General features: G+C 52.6%; 1 protein-coding gene and 1 long non-coding RNA gene across 3 annotated transcripts in view; one reads left to right on the top strand and one right to left on the bottom strand.

Moving 5' to 3' along the window:
- Nucleotides 1–478: 478 nt before the first annotated feature.
- On the bottom strand, nt 479–11,609 carry SBK3 (SH3 domain binding kinase family member 3; the record flags this gene model as incomplete). The annotated part of the gene is made up of 4 exons (XM_040465197.1): nt 479–2,498; nt 4,013–4,215; nt 4,732–4,882; nt 11,508–11,609. Coding segments are annotated over 4 exons (1,164 nt in total), but the record flags the coding sequence as incomplete, so codon positions are not given.
- Nucleotides 11,610–15,349: 3,740 nt separating this feature from the next.
- The window catches only part of LOC121023386 (uncharacterized), a 10,222-nt gene continuing 1,946 nt past the window's right edge, over nt 15,350–23,625 (top strand). Inside the window, exons 1-3 of one of the 2 annotated variants that reach the window (XR_005787357.1) lie at nt 15,350–15,558; nt 17,483–17,552; nt 23,340–23,377. This is a non-coding gene — a long non-coding RNA (uncharacterized LOC121023386). Of the gene's footprint in view, nt 15,559–17,482; nt 17,621–19,109; nt 19,460–23,339; nt 23,378–23,625 lie in introns of those variants that run through there. The other variant, XR_005787356.1, reaches the window with a different exon arrangement.

The following is a 23,625-nucleotide window of genomic DNA, read 5'->3' as shown; positions in this document are numbered from 1 at the left end:
CTCAGATCCTCCTCCCTCAGACCCAGGACTCTAGGACCCCAGTGCCCCCTCCCTCAGACCCAGGAGTCCGGGCCACTGTAGAGGATGACATCATTTCTCTTGCTTGCCCCTGCCTTGACCCCACCCAGCTGCCCCATCAATGCCCCATTGACAGGTCAGACACAAGTGTTTGGTGAGGGGTGTCCAGGGGATGAGACACTGGGGTCCTGTTTGGGGAAAGGATGAGACAACGAGATTCCAGAACGATGCAGTGAGAGATGATCTCAGACTTGGGGCAGAGGGGAAGCAGGTGGTGGAGCAACTGGGAAGGGAGGGGAGGGGAGGGGAGGTCTGCGTTCTGAATCCGAAGACTTTAAAGTTGGAGGGAGGGGGTAGGCAGAATCTCCAGGGTCTGAGGGAGGAGGGGCCGGGGGCCTGGGATGTCACATCTCCTCGCCAGGTTTACAGCAAGAGGACCACTGTGGACTCACTTCATTTTTTTTTTTTTTTAATAAACCTTTATTTCAGAATAACTTTAGATTTCCAGAACAGCCTGAAAGATGGTGCTGAGAACTGCCGGGCCGTCCCCCGCTCCCCACCAGGTTGATATCTGACACAGCCAACGACCCCACATTTGTCCAAACAAAGAAATCATCACTCAGACGCCTCCGCCAACAACCTTACGCTGTCCCTGGGTCCAATCCAGGACACCACACTGTGCTTGGTGGACCCACGTGTTTAAGTCTAGAAGGCACGAGGGACAGATTCCCGTGGAGGGAGCAGTTCCCATTCCTGACTCTGCCGGGTGCCAAGGCCAGATGCACGCAGCCCTTGCCCTGCAGGTGTGAAGCATCATAAGCAAGGGGTATGTGTGCCTGCGTGTGCATCGTGGGGCACACGGCTCCCAGCCTGGCCCAGGTGAATGCACGGTCTTCCAAAGCAGCTGTGGCCCTCCACATGGACGGCTCTGAGGTCCACACGCCTGGGACAGTCACACACCTTGGTGCTCTGTGCTCGTAGGGAGCCGGCGCAGGGCACTCGCCATGTGGGAGCGGAAAGGATGTCGAAACAGAAAACAAAAACAAAAACAAGTCCATCCTGGACAGCACAGGAGGTGAGGCCGAAAAAGATGGGAGACACAGGTCACCCGGATAAAAGTTCCCGAGGCTGGAGAGGGCCTGGGGAGAGGTCCACTTCTTGGAGGCACTGAGCTGCGGACAACGGCATTCTTGGGGAGGACGCAAGAAGTAGCTGCCGGAAGTGTGTGTGTGTGTGTGTGTGTGTGTGTGTGTGTGTATTTAGGTCCAGAAAGAAGGAGTGACTTCCCCAATATGTCACCCAGAGCCCCGGGAAATGGGAGAAGGAGATGAGGTGTCCATCATCAGGTTTCAGTCAGATCCTGAAAGCCCAGATTTAGTGACAGGGACAGTGAGCGTCAACCGGGTCTTGGTGGGGATGAGTGACCCCGTCAGAAGTCCATGATGAGGATTCAGCATGTCCCTGCACTGCAGAAATGTGTCTGCGGAAACAGTGCCTTCCTTCAAGAAGACACATTCAGGACAGAAGGAAGAGGGGCTGGGGGCCTAGACTCCCGGGTCTGAGGGAGGAGGGGCTAGGTCTTGGGCTCTCGGGTCCTCGGCTGAGAGGGAAATTGTGCGCCCCAGTCCAGCCCTCAGCAGGGTGAGATGCAGTATGTTCCATCCCTGTCCTCCCGGGAGCAGCTGTCTCCATCCAGGTGGCCAGGGTTGGGGGAGGGAGGCTGCGGGAGGGGCCTCTGGCCCAGGCTGTGGCCACCTGTCTCAGTCACCTGGTCAGGGAGCTCCCCCATCTGTCCCCATCCTCCTGCCACCTTTGCCCTCCTGCTCCTCCTCCTCCTCCTCCTCTTCCTCCTCTGTCCCCTCTTCCAGGCTCGCTCCCCCCTCTTCCTCCTCCTCCCCATCTTCACCAGACATGTCCCCCAAGCCCCCAGACCCCTCTCTGTTCCTCTCTAACCCCCAGTCATCCCCCAAGAAGTCCAGGACAACCAGCGGAGGGCTCCTAGTCTCGGGATCCAGGTCTAGAAGCCCCTGGAGCAATGCCAGAGCTGGGGGAGCAAACTGGTCCCAAGGGGGTGGTGGTTGAGGCGGCTGGGGCCTGGTGGTCAGCCAGCCAGCAAAGGCCTCGAACTCGGGGTCAGGGGCCAGTGCCACATCCCAAGGGAAACAGGCAGTGGCAGCGCAGAAGAGAAGCACCCCCAGACCCCAGGAGTCCACCGCTGGGCGCAGGGGCAGGGTGTCAGGTGGCAGCAAGAGGCAGAGCTCGGGTGGGGCGGAGGGCAGTGGCCCTGGTGGGGCAGGGGTTGGACTGCCCTCGGGCCGGGTCAGACCTAGGTCACCTAGGGCCACACGGCTGCAGACAGGGTCAAAGACCAGCACGTTGTCTGGCTTGACATCCGCATGGACCAGCCCCCGGCCATGGAGGAAGTCCAGGGCTCCGGCTAGCTGGGCCACCACCCTCTTCACCAGCAGCTCTGGGAGGCCCTGGGGTCAAGGAGAGATGAAAGTCAGGCTTCTTCTTTATTTTGTTTCTTGGGGTTCAAGAATTCAGAACCTCAGACCAGTGGCTACCTCTAGTGTCTCCACCGCACCCCTAACACCTTCTCCAGATTATCCTCAGCCACAATCTGCAGCCGCCCTGCACTCTAACCCCCACGTATGTCGTCACTGGAACCCCAGACTGAACCAGAAGCTCTTTTAGCTTCCACCAAGGTTTCTCCTAACCCTGATACTCAGACCCACTCCTTACATTTCTTATCTCCTCTAGCCCTACCACCCAGATCTCCAATGGGAACCCAAATCTCATATTTTATCCTAAGCTTAGTCCCTACTAATTTAGATCCTGTATCTAACTCAGACCCCAATCTAAAGTCAGTTTATTTCATCAGTCAATTGAGAAATCTATCTACCAAGCTAGCCGGGCAGCTAGTCAGCAATCCATCCATCCAACCTCTCATCCAGTCAACAATCTACACAGCAGAGTTTCTGCTTAACATCCTTTCCACCAGCAAGTCAGCAATCCAGTGATTTATTCAAATATTTAATAACCAAAATCCATCCATTCTTCCTTGCTTCCTTCCATGTATCTACCATCCACCCATCCATCCATCCGTCCGTCCATCCATCCATCCATCCATCCACCCATCCATCCTTCAATCCATCCATCCACCCATCCACCCACCCACCCATCCATCCATCCATCCATCCGTCCATCTGTCCGTCCATCCATCCATCCATCCGTCCGTCCATCCATCCACCCATCCATCCATCCATTCATCTGTCTCCCATCCATCCGTCCATCCATCCACCCATCCATCCATCCTCCCACCCACCGATCTTTCCACCCACCCGTCTTTTCATCCATGCATCTTTCCAACCATCCATCCATCCACCCATCCATCCATCCATTCATCTGTCTCCCTCCCTTCTCTTTTTCCATCTGTTTATCTCCAGCCCTATCTCAAATCCAAAATCTATTCTTAAAGATGGTCTCACTCTAATCTTCAAACTCATGTGCCCCCAGAATCTCATGGATTCAGTCCTGACCTGGTCTCCTCACCAGAGGAAACCTCAGTACAGCCCATCTCCAACTCAGTCTGTATACATATCCTTACCCATCCCTGTCTCACTCTGCAACCCCATCAATACTTTTCACACCCATTACCATTCTATAATCAAACATAAACTCAACCCACCCAACTTCACCCACTCCCACACTCCCAACCCCAGTGCCAATTAAAATCCCACCCCTAACTTCATCCCCAACCCCAAATCCAACCCCCTGCCCGTGCAAACCTGCGTTGAGTGGTCGGGTGGCTTAAGGTTAGAGTTAGGCATGGGATTGCACTGACAATTAGAAATAAGGAGGTTGTCTGGGGGGTTAGGACAGAGCGAGCTTGAAGACGGGTTTGGGTGTCAGGATTGGTGATAGGAGTGGGTTAGGGACAGAGCTGTACATGGGATAAGCAGTCCCGACCTTTGTCCCCAACCTGCCTCACCCGTTCCTGCAGCATCCCGCTGAGGTCTCCATATGGTGCATACTCCTGGGCAAAGGCAAAGTGTCGGGGGGTCTGCAGAGGTCCTGCTAGGGTCTGGAGTAAGCCTGGGTGTGATGAGACGCAGCGGCCCACACAGAACTCTCTCAGAAAGGTGGTTCTCAGGACCATGTCTCGACGCAGGAGCTTCAGGGCCACAGCAGGACCTGCCGGGGAAATGGGTGCAGAAGGGAACTCAGGGAGCCCTGATCTTTGCTGTGGGGCCTTAGGCAAACTGCCTAACCTCTCTGAGCCTCAGATGTTTCATGTGCAAAAACAAGAGTGGCAGTGTCTGACCTCTCTGTGCTTCCAGTTTGTCCTTGTATGAAGTAGGGGTTGAAGGTGACCTTCCCTGAGGACTCTTCCTGCTCTGTGTGGCCTTGCACAACGGTCTTACCCTCTCTGAGCCTCAGTTTTGTCTCGAATAAAGTAGGGGACGTGGTGACTTGAGTTCCAATCCAAGCTGCCTTCCTGCCTTGCTGCGTGGCCTCAGGAAAGTCTCTTACCTTCTTTGGATGAGCTCTGTTTATTGGAGGACCAAAGAGCTCTTAACTTTCTGAGAACCCCCATCCAGATGAAGGGCTCCCATCATCTCCTGAGGATGGATGCTCCTTGTCTCAGTGGCTTCTGAGAACCCTATTATGGGGAAGTTCTAGGGTCTGCCCTTTGGTGGTCCAACTCACCTCCTTGGCGAGGCCGGGCAAGGAGTACGCGGCCATAGGAGCCAGAGCCAAGCTTTCGGATGAGGCGGTACTGAACACGCAGATTTCTCAGTGGGGTCACCCTGGTGGCTGTCAGCTCCACGAGCCGTTGGAGGGCCGTAGCTGTGTCCTCCTGTAGGAGAGGAGTAGAAGTGGGGAGGGGGTGAGTCTGGGGCCCACTGAGAGCAGTGGGGGAAATTGGAGGCCCAGCCCAGGGCTGATGTGGGGTGCCAGGGTTATAGGGTCATTGTCCCCGGGGAGGAGGATGAGTCATAATGACTCACTGGCCTTAGGGCCACCTGTTTTTGTGTCCTAGCGGGGTTAAGGGTGATTGTCTCGGAGACCCTGCCCACCTCCATCAGTGGGAACCACCAGGAGCCCCCCGCCCAGGTTGGGACTGTGCCCTCAGCCGACACAACCCCCACCCCACCCGATTCTCTCTCCATCCTCCTCATCCAGTGCTTTGTTCTTTCTTTCTGAGCCTATTTCCCTGGCAGCCTCGGTCTTGCTGTGTATCCTTGGGTTTGCGTCATTCTGGGTCTCTGATGTTTCTGTTTCCCGGTCTCTTCCATTACTCTCTGTGTGTCTGCTCATTGTCCCTCTGTGTGTCTATCTCCGACTCTGTTTTTCTGCATCTCTGTCTGCCTTTCCCTCGTCTCCCGGCTCTCACCTCTGGGTCCCCATCCTCATGGTTCTCGGGGTCCCTTAGCTCCATGTCAGGGTCGCCTGGTGTCAGCCGGCCCTTGAGCAACCACCTCCTGTCTGGGTCCACTGAGCCCCACCGGCCCCACAGGCCCAGCAGAGCTGAGATCTAGAGCCCGTGTCAAAGGGCCTGTCTCGATCTCCCCCTGCCTGGTCAGGATTTCTGTGACATCCTCCTCCCGACTTTTGCTTCCTTGTCGGCCCTGGTCTCTGTGTGTCCGTCTGTATTATCCTGCCGGCCTCTCTCTCCCTCTCAAACCTCCTTGCCCTCTCTGACCTCGCAGTATCGTTGCTTCTGTGTGATTATCTTTCTCAGTCTCTCTCTCCTCCCTCCCTGTCCCGGCTCTCAGGCCTCAGGGTGGGTCTCCCTGCCCCTTCTCTCGTCCCCACTGTTGTCCCCACGGTCTGTCATTCAGGAGAGTCCACACTCCGTGGCCCCCCGTTCTTCCGTCTCTACTTTTCTGTTCTCCCGCTCGGCCTCACTCTGGCCTGCTCTCCTGAGTGTCTCTCTGTCTCACTCCTCCTGCCTTTGTTCCTGACTCTCTCTCTCAGAGCCTTTGTCCCTCCCTTTCTCTGATCCCGGGACAGGGGTGTGTGTGACAGCTCAGAGACATCCTGTCCCCCCCACACCCCTCCCTCACCCCCTCTGACCCGCTGCCCCCCTCCCTCCCCCTTCCAAACTTAGACCAGCTTGGACTCTGGGCTCTGGTCCCAGGACAGAGGGGACAAAACGTATTGTGAACCCCCAAGGGCCGGGCCTGAGGGCAGTGGGAAAAGGGGAGACAGGCCCCTTCACATACCTTACTTGGGATGGGATATCCAGAGCTCCGTGCATTCTGTCTTCCTCCATGGGATGGGGGTCTGGCCTCCAGGAACCAGGGAGACCATTGCCAAAGTCCCGTTCTTTAATATTGAGTCCCCAGCCCCCTCCTCCCTCAGACCAGGAGGAGTTCAGACCCTCAGCCTCCTCCTCCCTCAGACCAGGAGTCCAGGCCCCCAGTCCCTCCTCCTTCAGACCAGGAGTCCAGGCCCCCAGTCCCTCCTCCCTCAGACCAGGAGTCCAGGCCCCCAGCCCCTCCTCCCTCAGACCCAGGAGTCCAGACCCCACAACCCCCTCCTCCCTCAGACCCAGAAGTCCAGGCACCCAGACCCTCCTTCCTCAAACCCAGGAGTCCAGGCCCCCAGCCCCTCCTCCCTCAGACCCAGGAGTCCAGACCCCAGACCCTCCTCCCTCAGACCAGGTTGTCCAGAACCCAGCCCCTCCTCCCTCAGACCCAGGAGCCCTGCCCCCCAGCCCCTCCTCCCTCAGACCCTGGAGTCCTGCTCCCAGCCCCCTCCTCCCTCAGACCCAGGACTCCAGGCCCCCAGTCTCCTCCTCCCTCAGACCTAGGAGTCCTGGCTTCTCTTCCCTCAGACCCAGGAGTCCTGCCCCCAACCCCTCCTCCTTCAGACCAGGTTGTCCAGAAACCAGCCCCTCCTCCCTCAGACCCAGGAGTCCTGCCCCCAGCCCCTCCTCCCTCAGACCCAGGAATCCAGACCCCCAGCCCCTCCTCCTTCAGACCCAGGGGCTCTAATAGCCAAGAGATGCACCGGGCAAAAGGACTTCTTTCCTGGCCTCAGCATCTGCTCAGCCTGGCTCCGTGCAGGGCGTGGGGTGGGGCTTTACCCTGGATCCTCCCAGCCATCCAAAAAAGGATGGACATTTAGCCCCAGTTTTCAGAGCAGGAAACTGAGGTTCTGAGCTGGGATCACCTTACACAAGGTCACAGGGGGAGGAGGAGATCGTGGGACCTGAGCCAGGTCCGAGTGACTCACAGCCCTGTTGTGTGCCCAACTCGGTTTCACTACTACTACAGCCTTGCTATTAATAAAGACACAGCAACAACGTTACCCAGACTCTGGAAGGATCCTGAGAAACTGGCTACGACGTTGCCCCTGGGAACCCGGGAGGGGGAGGGGGGCGGTGCCGGCAGAGAGAGAGGCAGAGAGAGAACTCTTCCCTCTTTGATTTTTTTTTGGGGGGGTGGGCGTTGGTTGTGAAAAGTTGCAAACATGCAGGAACGTGGAAAGAATGCCACCCTGACCAGACTTTACTGTTCACTTTCTTCAGCACTCTCTTTTCTTTTGGGGGGGGAATGAAGTGTTTGAAAGTCAATTACAGCCTAGGGATATCTTTCTGGGTTCAGGGGTATGCTGCTGGTGTTTGCTTTCAAATATTCCAGCGAGAGAAAATCCAAGAATGCATGGAGGGTTGGAGTGGGGGGGTGGGGGGAATGCCGAGACAGGAAGGGGACTTGGGCGCGTGGCTCAGCGAGAAAAAAGGGATTTCTTTCACTCTTTCGTTCTGGTTATGCTGGACATTTTTCCTCCTAAAGAGCTAAAAGTCGCCAAATACACCGCAAGTGTCATAAGAAATTCTTGCAACGCTGGGGGTGACATCTCTATGAAAGCAAGGATCATTTCCAGGTCAAGCGCGATGCCATTATCATTGCCTCTAATAGCATTAGCAATAATTCCTTAAAACCAGCTCAGAGGCAGTCTTATTCCCTTTCCCCCTGTTTGTCCAAACAAGTCCCCTATTCCTGCTGCCGTTGGGTCCGTAATCAGTGTCAACACACAGCTTTGGGGGAACTTGTCATTGCCGTGCCTTTCATCCTGTGGATTTTTTCCCCCCACAACGTATGTTACCTATTCAAAAACCAAAGCTGAAATGAATAAATACAGTGCTGACTATTCAATGCTTATCAGATGCCAAATGCCAGGCTCTGGCCTTTTTTTTTTTTTTTTTTTTTTAATTCAAGATTGTGGAGTCCTCCCGACAAGCTCTGGACGGGTACAGTGATGCTTTCCAATGTACTAGTGGGGAAACTGAGGCCAGGAGCAGCGGAGCCATTGGCCAGCAGACAGAGCCTGGGCCAGGACTCCGTGCGGCTCTGAGGACTCCAGGCCGCGCTCTGCTCCCTGCCCAGGTAGCTTGAGTGAGCCAGAGCCCTGGTGTCCCATCAGAGCTGAGCTTCTCCACTGCCCACTAGGACCGGACTCGGGGCCGGATGTGTGCACGCAGGGGGCCGAGGGGACTCTGCAGCTGTTCCTCCTGGGTCTCCTGGGAGGGGGGTGAGAGGGGACGCTGGTGCAGGGCTCTGGCTCTCCCCAGCCCCCTGACAGGCTCACCGATGATCCGGGGAGCTTTGCACTTCCCCATTTAGCAACGCCACCCCACAGGGTCACCCGGAGTGACCCGGAGGAGGCAGGTGGGGGGGGGGGGAGGCTCCAGTCCTGGCCCCGCGGGGCACACGCCCCTCATCAAAGCTGGCCTCTAGGCCTCCCGCCTGCCCTCTCCTGTGTCTCCTGTCTGCCAGTCCCCAAGGGCTCCTCCAATGACTGTCCTCCTGGCTCACTCCCTCCTGGCTGAGTGAGTACTCCTCGACAAGTGTCCAAATGCCCCCGTACCTCAGCGTCCTCCTAATGAAATGGGAGTAATTGCACATTCTACCCAGAGCATTATTGTTAAAGAAACACTTGACATGCTATATTTTAAATATATCATATATCATATATAATAATCTATGTGATATACATGACCATGTGTATAATTATATCATGTATTATATATATCATTATCTATTATACAGAGTATATATCTTATATATATTATATATATTAAGTTTTTATTTATTTATTTTGAGAGAGAGAGAGAGAGACAGAGAGAGAGAGAGAGAGAGGGAGAAAGAATCCCAAGCAGGCTCCCCACTGTCAGTACAGAGCCTGATATCGGGCTTGAACCCGTTAACCATGAGACCATGGCCTAAGCCAAAATCAAGAGTCGGATGCTCAACAGATTGAGTCATTCGGGTGCCCTGTTATTATTTTTTTTTTTACGTTTATTTATTTTTGAGAGACAGAGCACGAGCAGGGGAGGGGCAGAGAGAAGGAGACACAGAATCCGAAGCAGGCTCCAGGCTCTGAGCTGTCAGCACAGAGCCTGACTCAGGGCTCGAACTCATGGACTGCAAGATCGTGCCCGGAGCCAAAGTCGGACACTGTAACTGACTGAGCCACCCAGTCGTCCTAGGTGCCCTGTTATTCATTTCAAAATGCATTTGTGGGCGCCTGGGTGGCTCAGTTGGTTAAGCGACCGACTCTTGGTTTCTGCTCAGGTCATGGTCTCGCAGTTCATGAGGTCAGGCTCCTTGCTAACAATGCCGAGCCTGCTTGGGATTCCCTCTCTCCCTCTCTCTGCTCCTCCCTCGCTCCTCCCTCTCGCTCCCTTGCTCTGACAGTAAATAAATAAATAAAACTTAAAAATGCATTTGCTACATATATATATATACACACACAGGAATAACTGCTGTAGCCGGTCTCCTTGCATGTTGTTAAATGTTGCATAAATAGTGTCACGTCTGTGACCTTCTGCAGCTTGCTTTTGTTTGTGAGTTTCATCTGCACCGTACTTGGAGCTCAAGCTCTTTCCCTTGCGAAGATGTTGCATATTCTAGTGTATGAACACGCTCTCGTTGATGGACCCATTCTTCCAATGAGGGACACTTTACCTTTCCTCCAGTATTGTGCTCTTTCAAGTAGGGTTGCAAAAAATATTTGCAGACACGTTGCCTTGTGCTCAAGGGCCCACTTTCTCTGGTCCTGCCACATGCTCTCCAAGGCGGTTGTATCTGGCATTGGCCTTTTGTTATTTTTTTGAGTTCGCAGGCCCCTTTGAGAATCTGAAGAAAGACATAGAGACTTGCACTGCCCAACACAGAAGCCACCAGCCACGTGTGGCTCTTAAGCACTTGAAACGTGGCTGGTCCAAACTGAGAACTCCTGTGAGTGTCAAATTGACCTTGGATTTCAAAGACTTAGCACCAAAAAGAGAATGTAAACGATCTCCCTGATGGTTTTCATATTAATTGCATGATGACCTGATAATGTTTGGGATGTACGGTCGATTGCGCCAATCGTGGATTTCGTGTTTGCAAACTCGCCTACTCCCTAAAAATTTTCTGTAGCCCTCATGTCAAGTCCCGGCACTCTGATGGGCGGGTGCGGGGCTGCGAAAGATCTGAGCCACCGACACCCACGTTTCCAGCTGTGGCGGTGCACGGAGACCCTCTGCCTTCTTGCCTCACCTCTCGCCCTGTTAACGTGTCCTTTCTGCAGCCTGGTTAGTGCCACATTGTCCGCAGTCTGGTGCCTTTCGTGGCTGATTTTGCGGTTTAAACTGGCCCCCAAACACAACGCTGTAGTGCTGTCTGGTGCTCCTGAGCTCGAGGAGGCTGTGATGTGCCTTTCAGAGAAATATCTGTGTTAGGTAAGCTTCGTTCGGGGGCACGAGTTCCCTGGGCTGGTGGCTGGGATTTAAATGTTAGCGAATCAACAATATATCGGATGTGAGGCGTCTTTACACAGAACACACGTAAAACAAGCTTGCGTGTTGATCCGTTAACGAAAATACTATGACTTGGGCTCCCAGGAGCCTAATCCCGTATCCCCACCCCGGGGGGCAATGGTTCCACATTCACTAATTCAGCATTCATTTTATAGACCATAACCGGCACGAATACGGAGAATCAACTGTATGTATCAAGTAACCCCAGTAACAAAGAGACACTAAATTAAATGAAATAAAACATCAAAATTATTTTTGCCTTGTTTCTTCTTTTACTATTGGAAGAACGGAGGCACAATTTGGCAGACAGCATCCAGGATTACTGACCCTGCTGGATCTCTCTAGAAGTCTAGAGACCATGGGTTAAAAATCATTGCTTTCTCCATGTCTACGGGGCTTCAGGCCAAGGTCCCTCACTTATGTGGACCATATATGGACCACCTTCCTCCTGGCCTCCTGTCTCTCCCCCCTGGAGGTCTCACCCACCACCCCAAACACATCTGATACCCAGAGACTGTCCCTCTCCTTCTCATTAGCCTCCCATGGCTCCCTATTACCCTTGGGATCAAGTCCAAGCTCCCCAGCCTGGCCTCTGAGCCCTTCTGGAGTTGGAATTTGCATCTTATCTGCCGCCCCGCCCTATCGCACCCGACACCAGAGTTGCACTTACGGTCCCCTGGAGCCCGCTGGATTCTCTCGCCCTGTCCTCAGGAAATGTGTGTGGAATGAGACTGACGGATGGCCGGGGTGCACTTGTAATGGCGTCGTAAATCCCGCGTGATTAACGATAATTATAGCAGCATTTACTGAACTCTGTGTATTACCAGCCCCTGTGCTAATCCTCACAGCAGTCGGGAAAGGTAGGCCCTATTATTAGCTCCGTTTTATAGTTGAGGGAAGGGAGACTCTCACAGAGATTAAATCTCTTGCTCTGTGTCCCGCTCGCTCGGGGTCAACGGCACAGTTGGACTCCACCTGTCACCCCCACCCCCTCCCCCAGCCGCTCTGGGGTGTACAGATGTTTGCAGGCCAGCAGCTTGGGACCGATGCACGTCAAGGTTGCTGAGTTCTCGTTTCCACTCAAATTCAACACGCGTTTCCCGGGGACTGAGCTGGAGCAAAACCCAGCAGATGGGTTCTGTCCCTGCGGGGGGGGGGGGGGGGGGGGGAGGAGTCTAGAAAGTGGCCTGGACACGGATGTAAGCAATCATGAAACAAGGTGTTATCTGTTCTCATGGAGGTGACAGAGTGGGGCCCAGAGGTGATTCTGAAAAGTCCTGATGGGACAACGGGTTGGGGAGAAGGAGGCCTCTGAGCAGAGGCCCGTCCTATCTGGGATTCCAATTAAAACAGGGGCGCCTGGGTGGCTCAGTAGGTTAAGCTTCCGACTTCACCTCGGGTCACGATCTCGCGGTCCGTGAGTTCGAGCCCCGCGTCGGGCTCTGGGCTGATGGCTCGGAGCCTGGAGCCTGTTTCCGATTCTGTGTCTCCCTCTCTCTCTGACCCTCTCCTGCTCTCTCTCTCAGTAGATGAAATGTGTGGTATGAGAATAATATCTCGATAAGGGAATCGAACAAAGCCCGTGCTCTGGCGGAGCACGTGTCCCAGCGAGGCCCCAGTGAACTGGGCAGAGTGGACACCCAGCTCAGTTGAGCTTCCCCTCTTCCTGTACACAGCACACCTATTTTCAGCAATAATCACAGAATAACCATCAGCTTCGTTTTCTTGATTTGTGGGGTTTTTTAATTCCTTTTTTTTTTTTTTTAATTAATCGACTTTAGTTTTTAGAGCCGTTTTAGGTTCACAGCAAAATGAGAGGAAGATACAGAGACTTCCCGTCGCCCTCCTGCCTCCACTCATGCACCCCCCCCATTAGCAAATCCCCCACCAGGGGGTACATTTGTCACAGTTGATGGCCTTCGTTGACTGGTCATAATCATGGGAAGTCTACAGTTTAGGGTTTGTTCTTAGGGTTGGACGTCGTAGGGTTTGGACACACGTCCTGATACGTACATTACAGTACAACACGGAGTAATTTCACTGCCCTAAAAGCCCTCTGTGCTGGGGGGGGGGGGGGGGGGGGGGGGGGGGGTCACTGTCTCCAGTTTTGCCTTTTCCAGAACGACCTACAGTTGGACCCGTCCTGTATGTAGGAAGCCTTTTCAGCTTGGCTTCTACCCCTCGGAACTGTGCATTTAAGGTTCCTGCTTTTTGTGACTTGATCGCTCATTTGTTTTTAGCACCGGATAACATCCCGTTGTCCGGAGGGGCCCTGTTTGCCCCTTCACCTACTGAAGCGTCTCTCCGATTCTTGCCAACGGCAACATTGAATACAGCTGCCGCACACATCCGTGTAGGGGTTATTGGGTGCATGTAACTTCTTTTACTTATTCCAGGGGACACTAAGGAGCGTGACTGCTGGGCGTGTCTCTCTTAAATACAACACAACTGTTTTTAGGAACCATCATTTGTCATTTTTTTTTCTTGCTACCTATATTTTTTTCAGTTGAAAAGAATCAGACATGGAAAAGAAGGACACGTTGCAGTTTTAGAGATGTCGGTTCAAGCCGAGCACGTTATGTCAGGGTATGAGCTCAAAGGTGCACTTCAATAAAAAATATTACTGGGGCGCCTGGGTGGCGCAGTCGGTTAAGCGTCCGACTTCAGCCAGGTCACGATCTCGCGGTCCGTGAGTTCGAGCCCCGCGTCAGGCTCTGGGCTGACGGCTCGGAGCCTGGAGCCTGTTTCCGATTCTGTGTCTTCCTCTCTCTCTGCCCCTCCCTCGTTCATGCTCTGTCTCTCTCTGTCCCAAAAATAAATAAACGTTGAAAAAAAATTTTTTTTTAAATAAAAAAATAAAAATAAAAAATATTACATCACACGGCCGGCGCTCTGCCTCTCGGTTTGGAACTGAATACGCAGATACCAGATGCAAGGGTGACAGAGAAGGTCAGATCCCCGGTTATTCAGGTTCTAGTTCTTTGCCTTTATTATTGTTTTTGTTTGTTTGTTTGTTTGTTTGTTTGTTTATCTGTTTTGAGAGAGAGAGAGAGAGAGGATCCCGAGCCGAAACCAAGAGTTGGACACTTAACCAACTGAGCGCCCCCACCCCCGCCAGCGCCCCCAGACTGCCATTTTATTTTTTTTTAATTTTTTTTCAACGTTTTTTATTTATTTTTGGGACAGAGCGAGACAGAGCATGAACGGGGGAGGGGCAGAGAGAGAGGGAGACACAGAACTGGAAGCAGGCTCCAGGCTCTGAGCCATCAGCCCAGAGCCCGACGCGGGGCTCGAACTCCCGGACCGCGAGATCGTGACCTGGCTGAAGTCGGACGCTTAACTGACTGCGCCACCCAGGCGCCCCCAGACTGCCATTTTAAATATAGCAGGACCACATAGCTGCACAGATGCGGACTGCATCTGAAGTGACCTTGGACTATCCGGTCCTCAGGAACTTACTATCAAAATGAACACATGTAGTGGAGTCTGCATGCATCGATGCCGGCTGTAAACTGGAATTCTCTGCATTAACTTCCACGTGCAATACAGCACTTTATTAAAGGATAGGGAATAAAAAAATAAAATGTGCAGGGCGCCTGGGTGGCTCAGTTGGTTGAGCTTCTGACTTCGGCTCAGGTCATGATCTCACGGTTTGTGAGTTCGAGCCCCACGTTGGGCTCTGTGCTGACCGCTCAGAGCCTGGAGCCTGCTTTGAGTTCTGTGTCTCCCTCTCTCTCTGCCCCTCCCCTGCCCAAGCTCTCTCTTTCTCGCTTAAAAATAAATAAACATTAAAAAAAAAATAAAACATGCTAATTATATCTATGAATATATACACGTAGTATATATATGTTTCTATATGTATTCTGTATCTATATACATGTACGTATATATTTAATATATATCATATCTAAAACTCCATGGTAACATCAGCAGCAAAGGTTCAGAACTTAGACCGATAAAAGATGTTTTGCACAGAGAGGTCTCTATTCCGGACACTGTTTACCATTGCTGGGGCATGACCTAAGTGAAACATGGACCCAATGTTTAGTTTGGTTTTATTCCTGTTTTTAAAAAACTTTTTTTAATGTTTATTTATTTTTGAGAGAGAGAGAGAGACAGAGTGTGAGTGGGGGAGGGGCAGAAAGAGAAGGAGACACGGAACCCGAAGCAGGCTCCAGGCTCTGAGCTGTCAGCACAGAGTCCGACAGGGGGCTCGAATTCACCAAGTGTGAGATCATGACCTGAGCTGAAGTCGGATGTTTAACGGACTGAGCCACCCAGGCGCCCCAGTTTTATCTGTGGTTTTATATCCGACGCGCCCTGATTGCCTGCATCCAGGGCGGGCGGCTCCCGCTGCTGGCCCGATGGCCCACCACTGAGGGGAGATCCCACTCGGCAGACAGAAAACAGGAAGTGGTTGAGGATGTGGGGAAACAGCCCCCACCCCCACCCCCGGGCTCTGCTGCTGGGCGTGTAGCTCGCCCTTCCGGCCAGTGGGGTGAAAGACCTGAGTGAACGTGGGAGCCCCACGCCTGAGGACTCCTCCTGCGGGCGTATCGTTCCCGACAGATTCTCCCACAGAAGGCGATCGCATGTGCTGGCTACCTCCCCTCCGTCCACCTGTCTCCTCTCTGTCCGGGTGAGCCCTTCTGACCGGACCAGATGGGCTTCTGCCTAGGCTCAGCCAACGGGAAGCATCACTGGTGGAAGGTGATTGGAAGGTAGGGGGCAAGTGACAGTAAGGTCTGCCGCCAGTTTGGCAGTGACAGTGACCTTGAGCAACTCACGTCCCCTTTCTAAGCCTCAGTTTCCCCCTCTGCAAAGTGGGGGTGGGGTGAGTTACAGCCTCAGGTCATTTGTCGAACAGCTATTTGCTGTGTATCTACTGTGTGTCAGGCACTGTGCTGGGTGCCGGGGACCCAGTGATGAGCCGCATGGGCACCTTTACATTCTAGCGAGGGGTGGTGGGTGGCCAGTTTGTAAACCAAACGAATTAGTAAATGAGGAGAAAACAGTGAGGGTGGTGGCCTTATCCTCACCCAAAAGATGTGGAGAGAGTCGCTGAGAAATAGTTCGTCAGATGATGTACCAAAGAACAACAACAAACTTAAGCGCCTGCTTTGCGCCAGGCGATACCCTAGGCTCTAGGAAGCCAGTGATACCCAGCCAAGAGCTGCACGCTTGTAGACTGCACATGCGGACAGGGCAGGCACTGGGGATCAAATTGTGCCCCCCACCAAAAAGCAAAACAAAACAAAACAAAAAAACACGTGGTTGAGCCCCCAGTACCTCGGAAAGTGACCACATTTGCAAATAGGATCACCAAGGATGCAGTTCGTTAAGGGGAGGTCATAAGGGAGTCGGGCGGTTTCCTCCACGATGTCTCCCCAGAACACGGTGGGAAGACGGTCATGTGAGGCCACCGGCACGTGGAGCTGCAGGTGGGGTACAAAAGTGATGAGTCTACAAGCCACAGATGGCTGGCAAACCACCAGGAGCCAGGCAGAGGCGAGGAAGGATCTCCCTGCGGGTTTCAGAGGGAGCTCAGCCTTGCTCCCTCTTGGACTTCTAACCTCATCAACTGTGAGAGAGGATACATTTCTGTTGTTTGAAGCCACCTGGCTTGCGATGCTTTGTTGCAGCGGCTCCGGCAAACTACTAAGCCAGATGGACGTATTTGAAACAATTAAACAATTAAACCCACCGACTGTAGACAGTGAGTACCATCAAGGAAACAAAACAGATCACATTTGTTGGCTCTGCTGTGTAGCAAATGACCACAAACGTAGCAGTTTCAAAGAACCAACCCCCTCCCCATCAGCTCCTAGCGCCTGTGAGTCAGAAGCCGAGGCACCAGGGGGCGCCTGGGTGGCTCAGGTCATGATCTTGTGGTTCGTGGGTTCGAGCCCTGCATTGGGCTCTGTGCTGACCGCTCAGAGCCTGGAGCCTGCTTTAAATTCTATGTTTCCCTCTCTCTCTGCACCTCACCTGGTCGCTCTCCGACTCTCTCAGAAGTAAATAAATCTTTTTAAAAATTTTTTAAAAAAGGAAGCTGAGGCACCAGTGACTGGGTTCTCTGCTCAGGGAAAACTGTGAGAGTCTCATTTCCTTGCTGCTTGTTGGGCAGAATCCACTCTCAGTTCTCAGAGGCTGCTTGCATTCCCTGGGGTGGCGTCCCCTCCTCCCTCAAAGCTAGGAACGGAGCATCTCCCTCTTGTTGAATTCCCCCTCACGCTCTGAATCTTTTCTCCATCTGTTTTATGGGGTCGGCTGATTAGGCCAGGCCCACCAAAGATCATCTCCCTAGCTTTTTTCTTTTTTATTTATTTTGAAGGAGAGAGAGAGCAAGTGGGGGAGGGGCACAGAGAAGGGAGAGAATCCCAAGCAGGCTCTGCACTGACATGCAGAGCCTGATGCAGGGCTCAAACCCATGAACCATGAGATCGTGACCTGAGCTGAAGTCAGACGCTTAACTGACTGAGCCACCCAGGTGCCCCGTTCATCCCTGTGACTTTTATCTGTCTGTACCTCTTATTCCTTTTATCTATTTCTCCCGTCCCTCCGCCGCCCTGCCCCCTGGCAGCCAGCGGTTTCTTCTCTGTATCCATGAGCCTGTGTCTGTTCTGTTCTGTTTTGTGTTTTTAGGTCCCACATATGAGTGCCATCACCTGTCTTGCTCTGCCTGACTTATTTCACGGGGCATAACGCCCTCCAGGTGCATTCACGTTGCCTGATTTGGAATCTTAACGCCACGTGCAGTGTCCCCTTCACAGCAGCACCTATGTGAGCTTGGGGAGGAGGCGTGTGTGCCCCGGGGTGGGGGCGGGGGGAGGGGAGCAGGAATCTTGGGAGCCATCTGAGCATTCTGCCCTACAACGAGGGATCGGTGGAGACGGGAGGAGGTAGGGAGGGCCTCCTAGGGGAAGCATAAAGGGAAAGACGAGGGAGTCATCCCAGGCCAAGAGAAGTGTCCATCCGAGGCCGTGAGAGGGCAGGGCTGGCAGGTGCCGCGAGCCTGCAGAGCTGTTCCACGGAGAAGAGCAGCCAGTGCACTGGAGAATGGGCGTGATAGTAAATAGTAGCTACAATTGTTACTCTGATACTAGAAGTCTGGAGGCGGCCAGTCTGGGAGGACTCGCTTTCTCTCTCTGGCACCCCCCCCCCCGGCGGCCTTGGGTGGGTCACTTCTCTCTCCCTGGCTCCACGTCTGGCGCCGGCAACGCCTCTCTTCCCCCCGCCCCCCCCCCCACCTCCTTGAGACAACAGAGCTGAGTCGGGAGGAGGGCACAAGTTGGGCACAGCCCCAGCGGTGGGAGACGAGGGCGGCCGGGGCTCGGGAAGCTGGGCGGGTGGCAGCAAATTTGTACGTGGTGCAGGTCTGTGCCAGGCACGGTGCTGGGCGTGGTGAGATAAGGGGCCCAGGAAGAGCCCGGACTTGGCCTCTAGGGCTAAATTCCAAACCGCCCCCCAGGAGGCCGGGAGCAGGCAGTGGAAACCGCCCGCCGTGGGCTCGGTGCCCGGAGGAAGGCAGAGCCTCCACGGTCCTGGATGCCCGTGGGTCGGCGGCTTGGAGCCCGGGAGCCTCAGAGCCCCTCTGCAAGGGGAGGGCGTCCCTGCTCCCGACTCATGTGCTGGGTCCCCTGGCTCCTATGGACCACATCTCAAAGTGCCCCTCCTCGGAAGCCCCCCAGGACCACGGAGCCAAAGTCACAGCTTGAGCCACAAGCCCCTGCTTCTCCAGCAGCACCGCTTTATTCTTTCTCTCTCTCTTTTAAATGTTTATTTATTTTTGAGAGAGAGAGAGAGAGAGGGAGACACAGAATCGGAAGCAGGCTCCAGGCTCTGAGCCGTCAGCACGGAACCGGACGCAGGGCCCGAACCCACGAGCCATGAGATCATGACCTGGGCCCAAGTCGGAAGCTCAATCGACTGAGCCCCTCCAGGCGGCCCTGCTTTATTCTCTCTCGATGGCATTGATACAGGTGGATCTCAATGTTGTGTGGGACCGTAATATACATTTATATGAAATAAATAACATTGTATGGGAGTGTAAACATAAACGTCCCTGAGTGCATATGGATACAAATAAGTAAGTAAATACATAAATAGGGGAAGGAGACAGAACAGTCTTCAAAACTGTATCTGGATGCTTCTCCCTCCCCTCCCCTCCCCTCCCCTCGGGCTGTGCTCCGTGACTTGTGCAGACTGAAAGGGGGAGGGGTCGCTTTACAGTGAAGACACCTGGCAGTCAGCACACGTCCCTGTCTGCCAGGTGACCAGGGCGGCACCATCCGTGGTCAGTCAAGTGGATCCACGTGCTCCCCCTCCGCCCACACCGCCCCCTCTGAGAGGACGTGCTGAGAAAAGCACTTCGGCCGGCTGGCTTCGGGTTTCTCCCCAGGACGCCCCAAAGCGGTCAAAGTCCTCAAAACCCAAGGCAAGTTTGGGAAATTATCACAGACCAGCGGAGACTTGAGAAGGCATGACAGAGGCCGGGCGGTACCCCGGGGTGGGGTCCTGGAACAGAAAAGGGGCATCAAGGGAAAATGAGCTAAATCTCAGTAACGCCTCACGTTTGGTTGACAGCAGTCTAGTGGCTTTGGTTCCTGGGTTTTGAGACGTGCGCTGTGGTAACGGGAGAGGGTAGCGCGAGGGGGCCCTGACTGGGGGACACATGGAAAGTCCCCGGACTATCACTGCAAATTCTCTGTAAACCGAAAACTGTTCTAAAAAGAAAAGGTTATTTATTTTTAATGTTATTTATTTATTTTTGAGAAAGAGTGATGGGAGACAGAACATGAGCAGGGGAGGGGCAGACAGAGAGGGAGACACAGAATCCCAAGCAGGCGCCAGGCTCCGAGCTGTCAGCACAGAGCCTGACGTGGGGCTCGAACCCACAAACCGTGAGATCATGACCTGAGCCGAAGTCGGAAGCTTAACCGACTGAGCCACCCAGGTGCCCCAAGGAAAGCTCATTTAAAACTCAAATCAGGTGGGCTTAAGAGAACCTTTGCCCCCCTCTTCACTAGTTAATTCTCCAAACAGAAGCCAGAGGGAATCTGTTAAATCAGGAGAGGAGTCTGTGCCATTCAGGGGGTATGTATTCCCCAACATTTATCAAATGGTTACACGGAAAATGCATGCATTTCACTGTATTTAAATTTTACCAAGGACAAGAAGCTTAAACAAATATTTGATATCTTGTTACAATATGCATGCTCGCGGCAGTGTTTAGGGGGTGATATGAGCTAATATTTGCAAATTGCTTTGAAATGATTTTTTTTTTAAGGCAGATATATGGGATCTGTCTGTAATTTCCACTCAATTTTTCTGGAAACGTAAAACTGCTCACCAAAGGAAAGTGTATTAAATTTTAAAAAGAGAATGTTGGATAGATTGCTGGACGGACAAATGAAAGGATAGATGGATAGGACATGAAGCAAATAGACCAAATGCTCATTGTAGGCTCTCTTGGGTTAGTGTATGTATTTACTTTCTAATTCTTTCCACTTTTTTTTTTTCATTTTATTTATTTTAGAGACAGTGTGAGCAAGCAGGGGAGAGGGGCAGAGGGAGAGAGAATCCTAAGAAGACTCCGTGCTCAGCACAGAATCCGGTACAGGGCTTGATCCCATGACCCTGGGATCATGACCTGAGCCAAAATCAAAAATCAGACTCTCCACCGACTGAGCCGCCCAAGCACCCAATTTTTTCCATTTTCTATGTGTTTTAAGATTTTCAAATGTTGGAGCACCTGGCTGGCTGTCGGTGAAGCATCTGACGCTTAATATCAGGGTCCTGAGTTTGAGCTCTATATAGGCATAGAGTTTAGTTAAAAAAAATTTTTTTTTAAGGGCGCCTGAGTGGCTCAGTCAGTTAAGCATCCAACTTCAGCTCAGATCATGATCTCACGGTTCACCAGTTGAAGCTTCACATCAGGCTCTAGTGCTGACAGCTCAGAGCCTGGAGCCTCCTTCGGATTCTGTGTTTGTGTGTGTGTGTGTGTGTCTCTCTCTCTGCCCCTCCCTTCTCATGCTCTCTCTCTCTCTCCCTCTCAAAAATAAATAAACATTAAAAAAATTAAAAAAATTTTTTCCCAATATTAACTTGTGCCAGCCTCCACATGATCCCCACTCCCCAGGGCTCTCTTTCCATGTCACGTGGAGTAGAAATCAGACTCTTCATGGTTTCTCTACCAGATCTGGACCCCCCAATTCTCCCTGATTTCTTCCCCCTGTCTCCCTCCTTCTCTCTCCTTCTTGGTGGCCTCTGTGCTCCCTGAACACATCAGTCACCTTCCTGCCTAGATCCTTTGCACCAGCTGTGCCCCTCCCCGGGACTCATCTCCTTCAGTTCCTGCTCCAATGCCTCCCCCGTCCCACACCTTGCTCCACACCATGTGTCCCCTCCTGAGATTTTTTTTTTTAATTTTAAAAAAGTTTATATATTTACTTTGAGAGAGAGAGGGAGAGCGCCCGAGAGAGGAAGGAAGAGAATCCCAAGCAGGTTCTGCACAGTCAGCACAGAGCCTGATGTGGGGCTTGATCTCATGAGCTGCGGGATCATGACCTGAGCTGAAACCCATAGTTGGATTCTTCACCGACTGAGCCACCCAGGTGCCCACTAAGATGTTTTGTATAGTTTACCTTCTTTGTTTGGCTTTGTGTCTGTCTCCTGCCACTACCATGGAAGCCCCATGTGGGCAGGGATTTGGGTCGGTTTCATTAACCAGAGAGTGATCAGCACCTAGGACAGTGCCCAGCACATAGTGAGGGCTCAGTAAATACCCGCTGAATCTGTGACCTACGTGTATTGGTCAATCTGTGCTTCTTGCCAAAACGTAACCTTGTCTGATGTTTTCCCCACCTAGAGCCCGGTACTTTGCACAGAGCCAAGAGTTTTAAGATGGGGGCACCTGGGTGGCTCAGTCGGTTAAGTATCCGACTTTGCTCAGGTCATGATCCCTCGGTTCAAGTGTCCTATCCCCACGTCAGGCTCTGTGCTGACAGCATGAGTTTGCTTCAGATTCTCCATCTCTCTCTCTCTCTCTCTCTGCCCCTCCCTGCCCTCTCTCTCTTCCCCCAAAATAAATAAATATTAAAAAAAGAGTTTTAGGATGAATGAATGAATGAACGAATGAACAGGGTAAGAATGAATCTTTGTATAAGGGCTAAGAGCACAGGCTTTGTCATTGCAATGCTTGGAGATGTACCCAGATCTGCTCCTTACCAGCCAAGAGACCCCGGGCGTGTCAGTTCACTAAGCTTCCTTCTCCGGATAATGGAGCCCCCGTGGGGAACCCTCATATCTCCCTGATGGGATGTAAGTGGTGTGGCTGCTTTGGGAAACAGTTCTGACAGTTTCTTAAAAAGTGTATCATGAGCTTTTCTCACAGCCTAACAATTCTGCTCCTGGGAGTGTGCCCAAGAGAACAAAACCCATGTCCGCAGGAAGGGTCGTCCCATGTGTTCTCAGTGGGACTATTCATAACAGGCGAAGAGCAGACACGACCCGGGTGTCCATCAGCAGATGAATGGCCGAACACAATGCGATATGCCCTGCAAGGGGACGTTACTCAGCCATAAAGAGAATGAAGTACTGGTAAAATGTGCAGTGTGGACGAACCGTAAAGGCAGTATGCTGAGTGAAAGAAGCCAGACATGGGAGGCCACCTATTGTATGATCCATTGTTAGGAACTGCCCAGGAAAGGAGAATCTGTGAAGACATGAAGTAGATTCGTGGTTGCCTGGGGCTGGGAGTGGGGATGGGAAGTGACTGTTACCGGGCACAGGAGATCTTTTGGGGATGCTGGATATGCTCTATCATTTGATTTTGGTGATAGTTGCACAATCCTGTAAACTTACTAAAAGTCATTGAGTTGTGCACTTAAAATGAGCAAATTCTATGCGGTGGGGGAGGGGAGGAAGATATCTCAATAAAGCTGTTTAAGAAAAAAAAAAATTGGAGAGCGTCTGGCTTCGGCTCAGGTCATGATCTCTCAGTTCCTGGGTTTGAGCCCTGCGTAGGGCTCTGTGCTGATGGCTCAGAGCCTGGAACCTGCTTCGGATTCTGTGTCTCCCTCTCTCTCTGCCCCTCCCCTGCTCGCCCTCTGTCTCTCTCTCTCTCTCTCTCTCTCTCTCTCAAAAATAAACATTTAAAAAATTAAAAAGAAAAAAATTGGAGCCCATAACAGTGTGTACCTATTGATGGTGTTAAAGATTAAATGAGACGTAGGGTAAATACCCAAGAAATGTGTTTGTATGATTATGAACACACGTGATTGAGGTCACGTGTGCAAACTGCTCAGCGCAAGGAACGAGTAGCCTGCAGGGTTTGATTCATGAACAGCAGTAGTATCACCCCCCAAGAATAGTAACCATGCGCGTGTTGTATCATTTTCTGTGCGTGTCCCACATATCAGTTTTCTCGTCTGCAAAGTGGGAGGCCTGGGCTTCAGCTTTAGGGAACTTTTCTCACCCTAAATTCTGTATTTTCTTCTAGGAATGTTTCTCTCCAATACAGCAGATCTTCAAGGCAGAGTAAGTGGGGATGGGGGAGAGGAGGAGGGTGGTGGGCACACCCATGGAGGGGTGGGGGTATGATGCCTCGGGGCCTGGAGACCGGGAAGCATGTAAGGAGGGGATCGTGTGCCTGGGCGCTGATCCTAAGGGTTACGTCGGCCTGGTTAAGGGTGTTCAGGGTGTAGACCTGGTCCAGCCTGGGTTCAAATTCCGTGCCCACTGGAGCCTGTTTCCGATTCTGTGTCTCCCTCTCTCTCTGCCCCTCC

Source organism: Herpailurus yagouaroundi, unplaced genomic scaffold, assembly GCF_014898765.1.
Source record: "Herpailurus yagouaroundi ecotype Mexico unplaced genomic scaffold, PumYag 557, whole genome shotgun sequence".
NCBI lineage: Eukaryota > Metazoa > Chordata > Mammalia > Carnivora > Felidae > Herpailurus > Herpailurus yagouaroundi.
The sequence above is the reverse complement of the archived record's forward strand: the minus strand, read 5'-3'. Positions and strand labels throughout refer to the sequence as shown.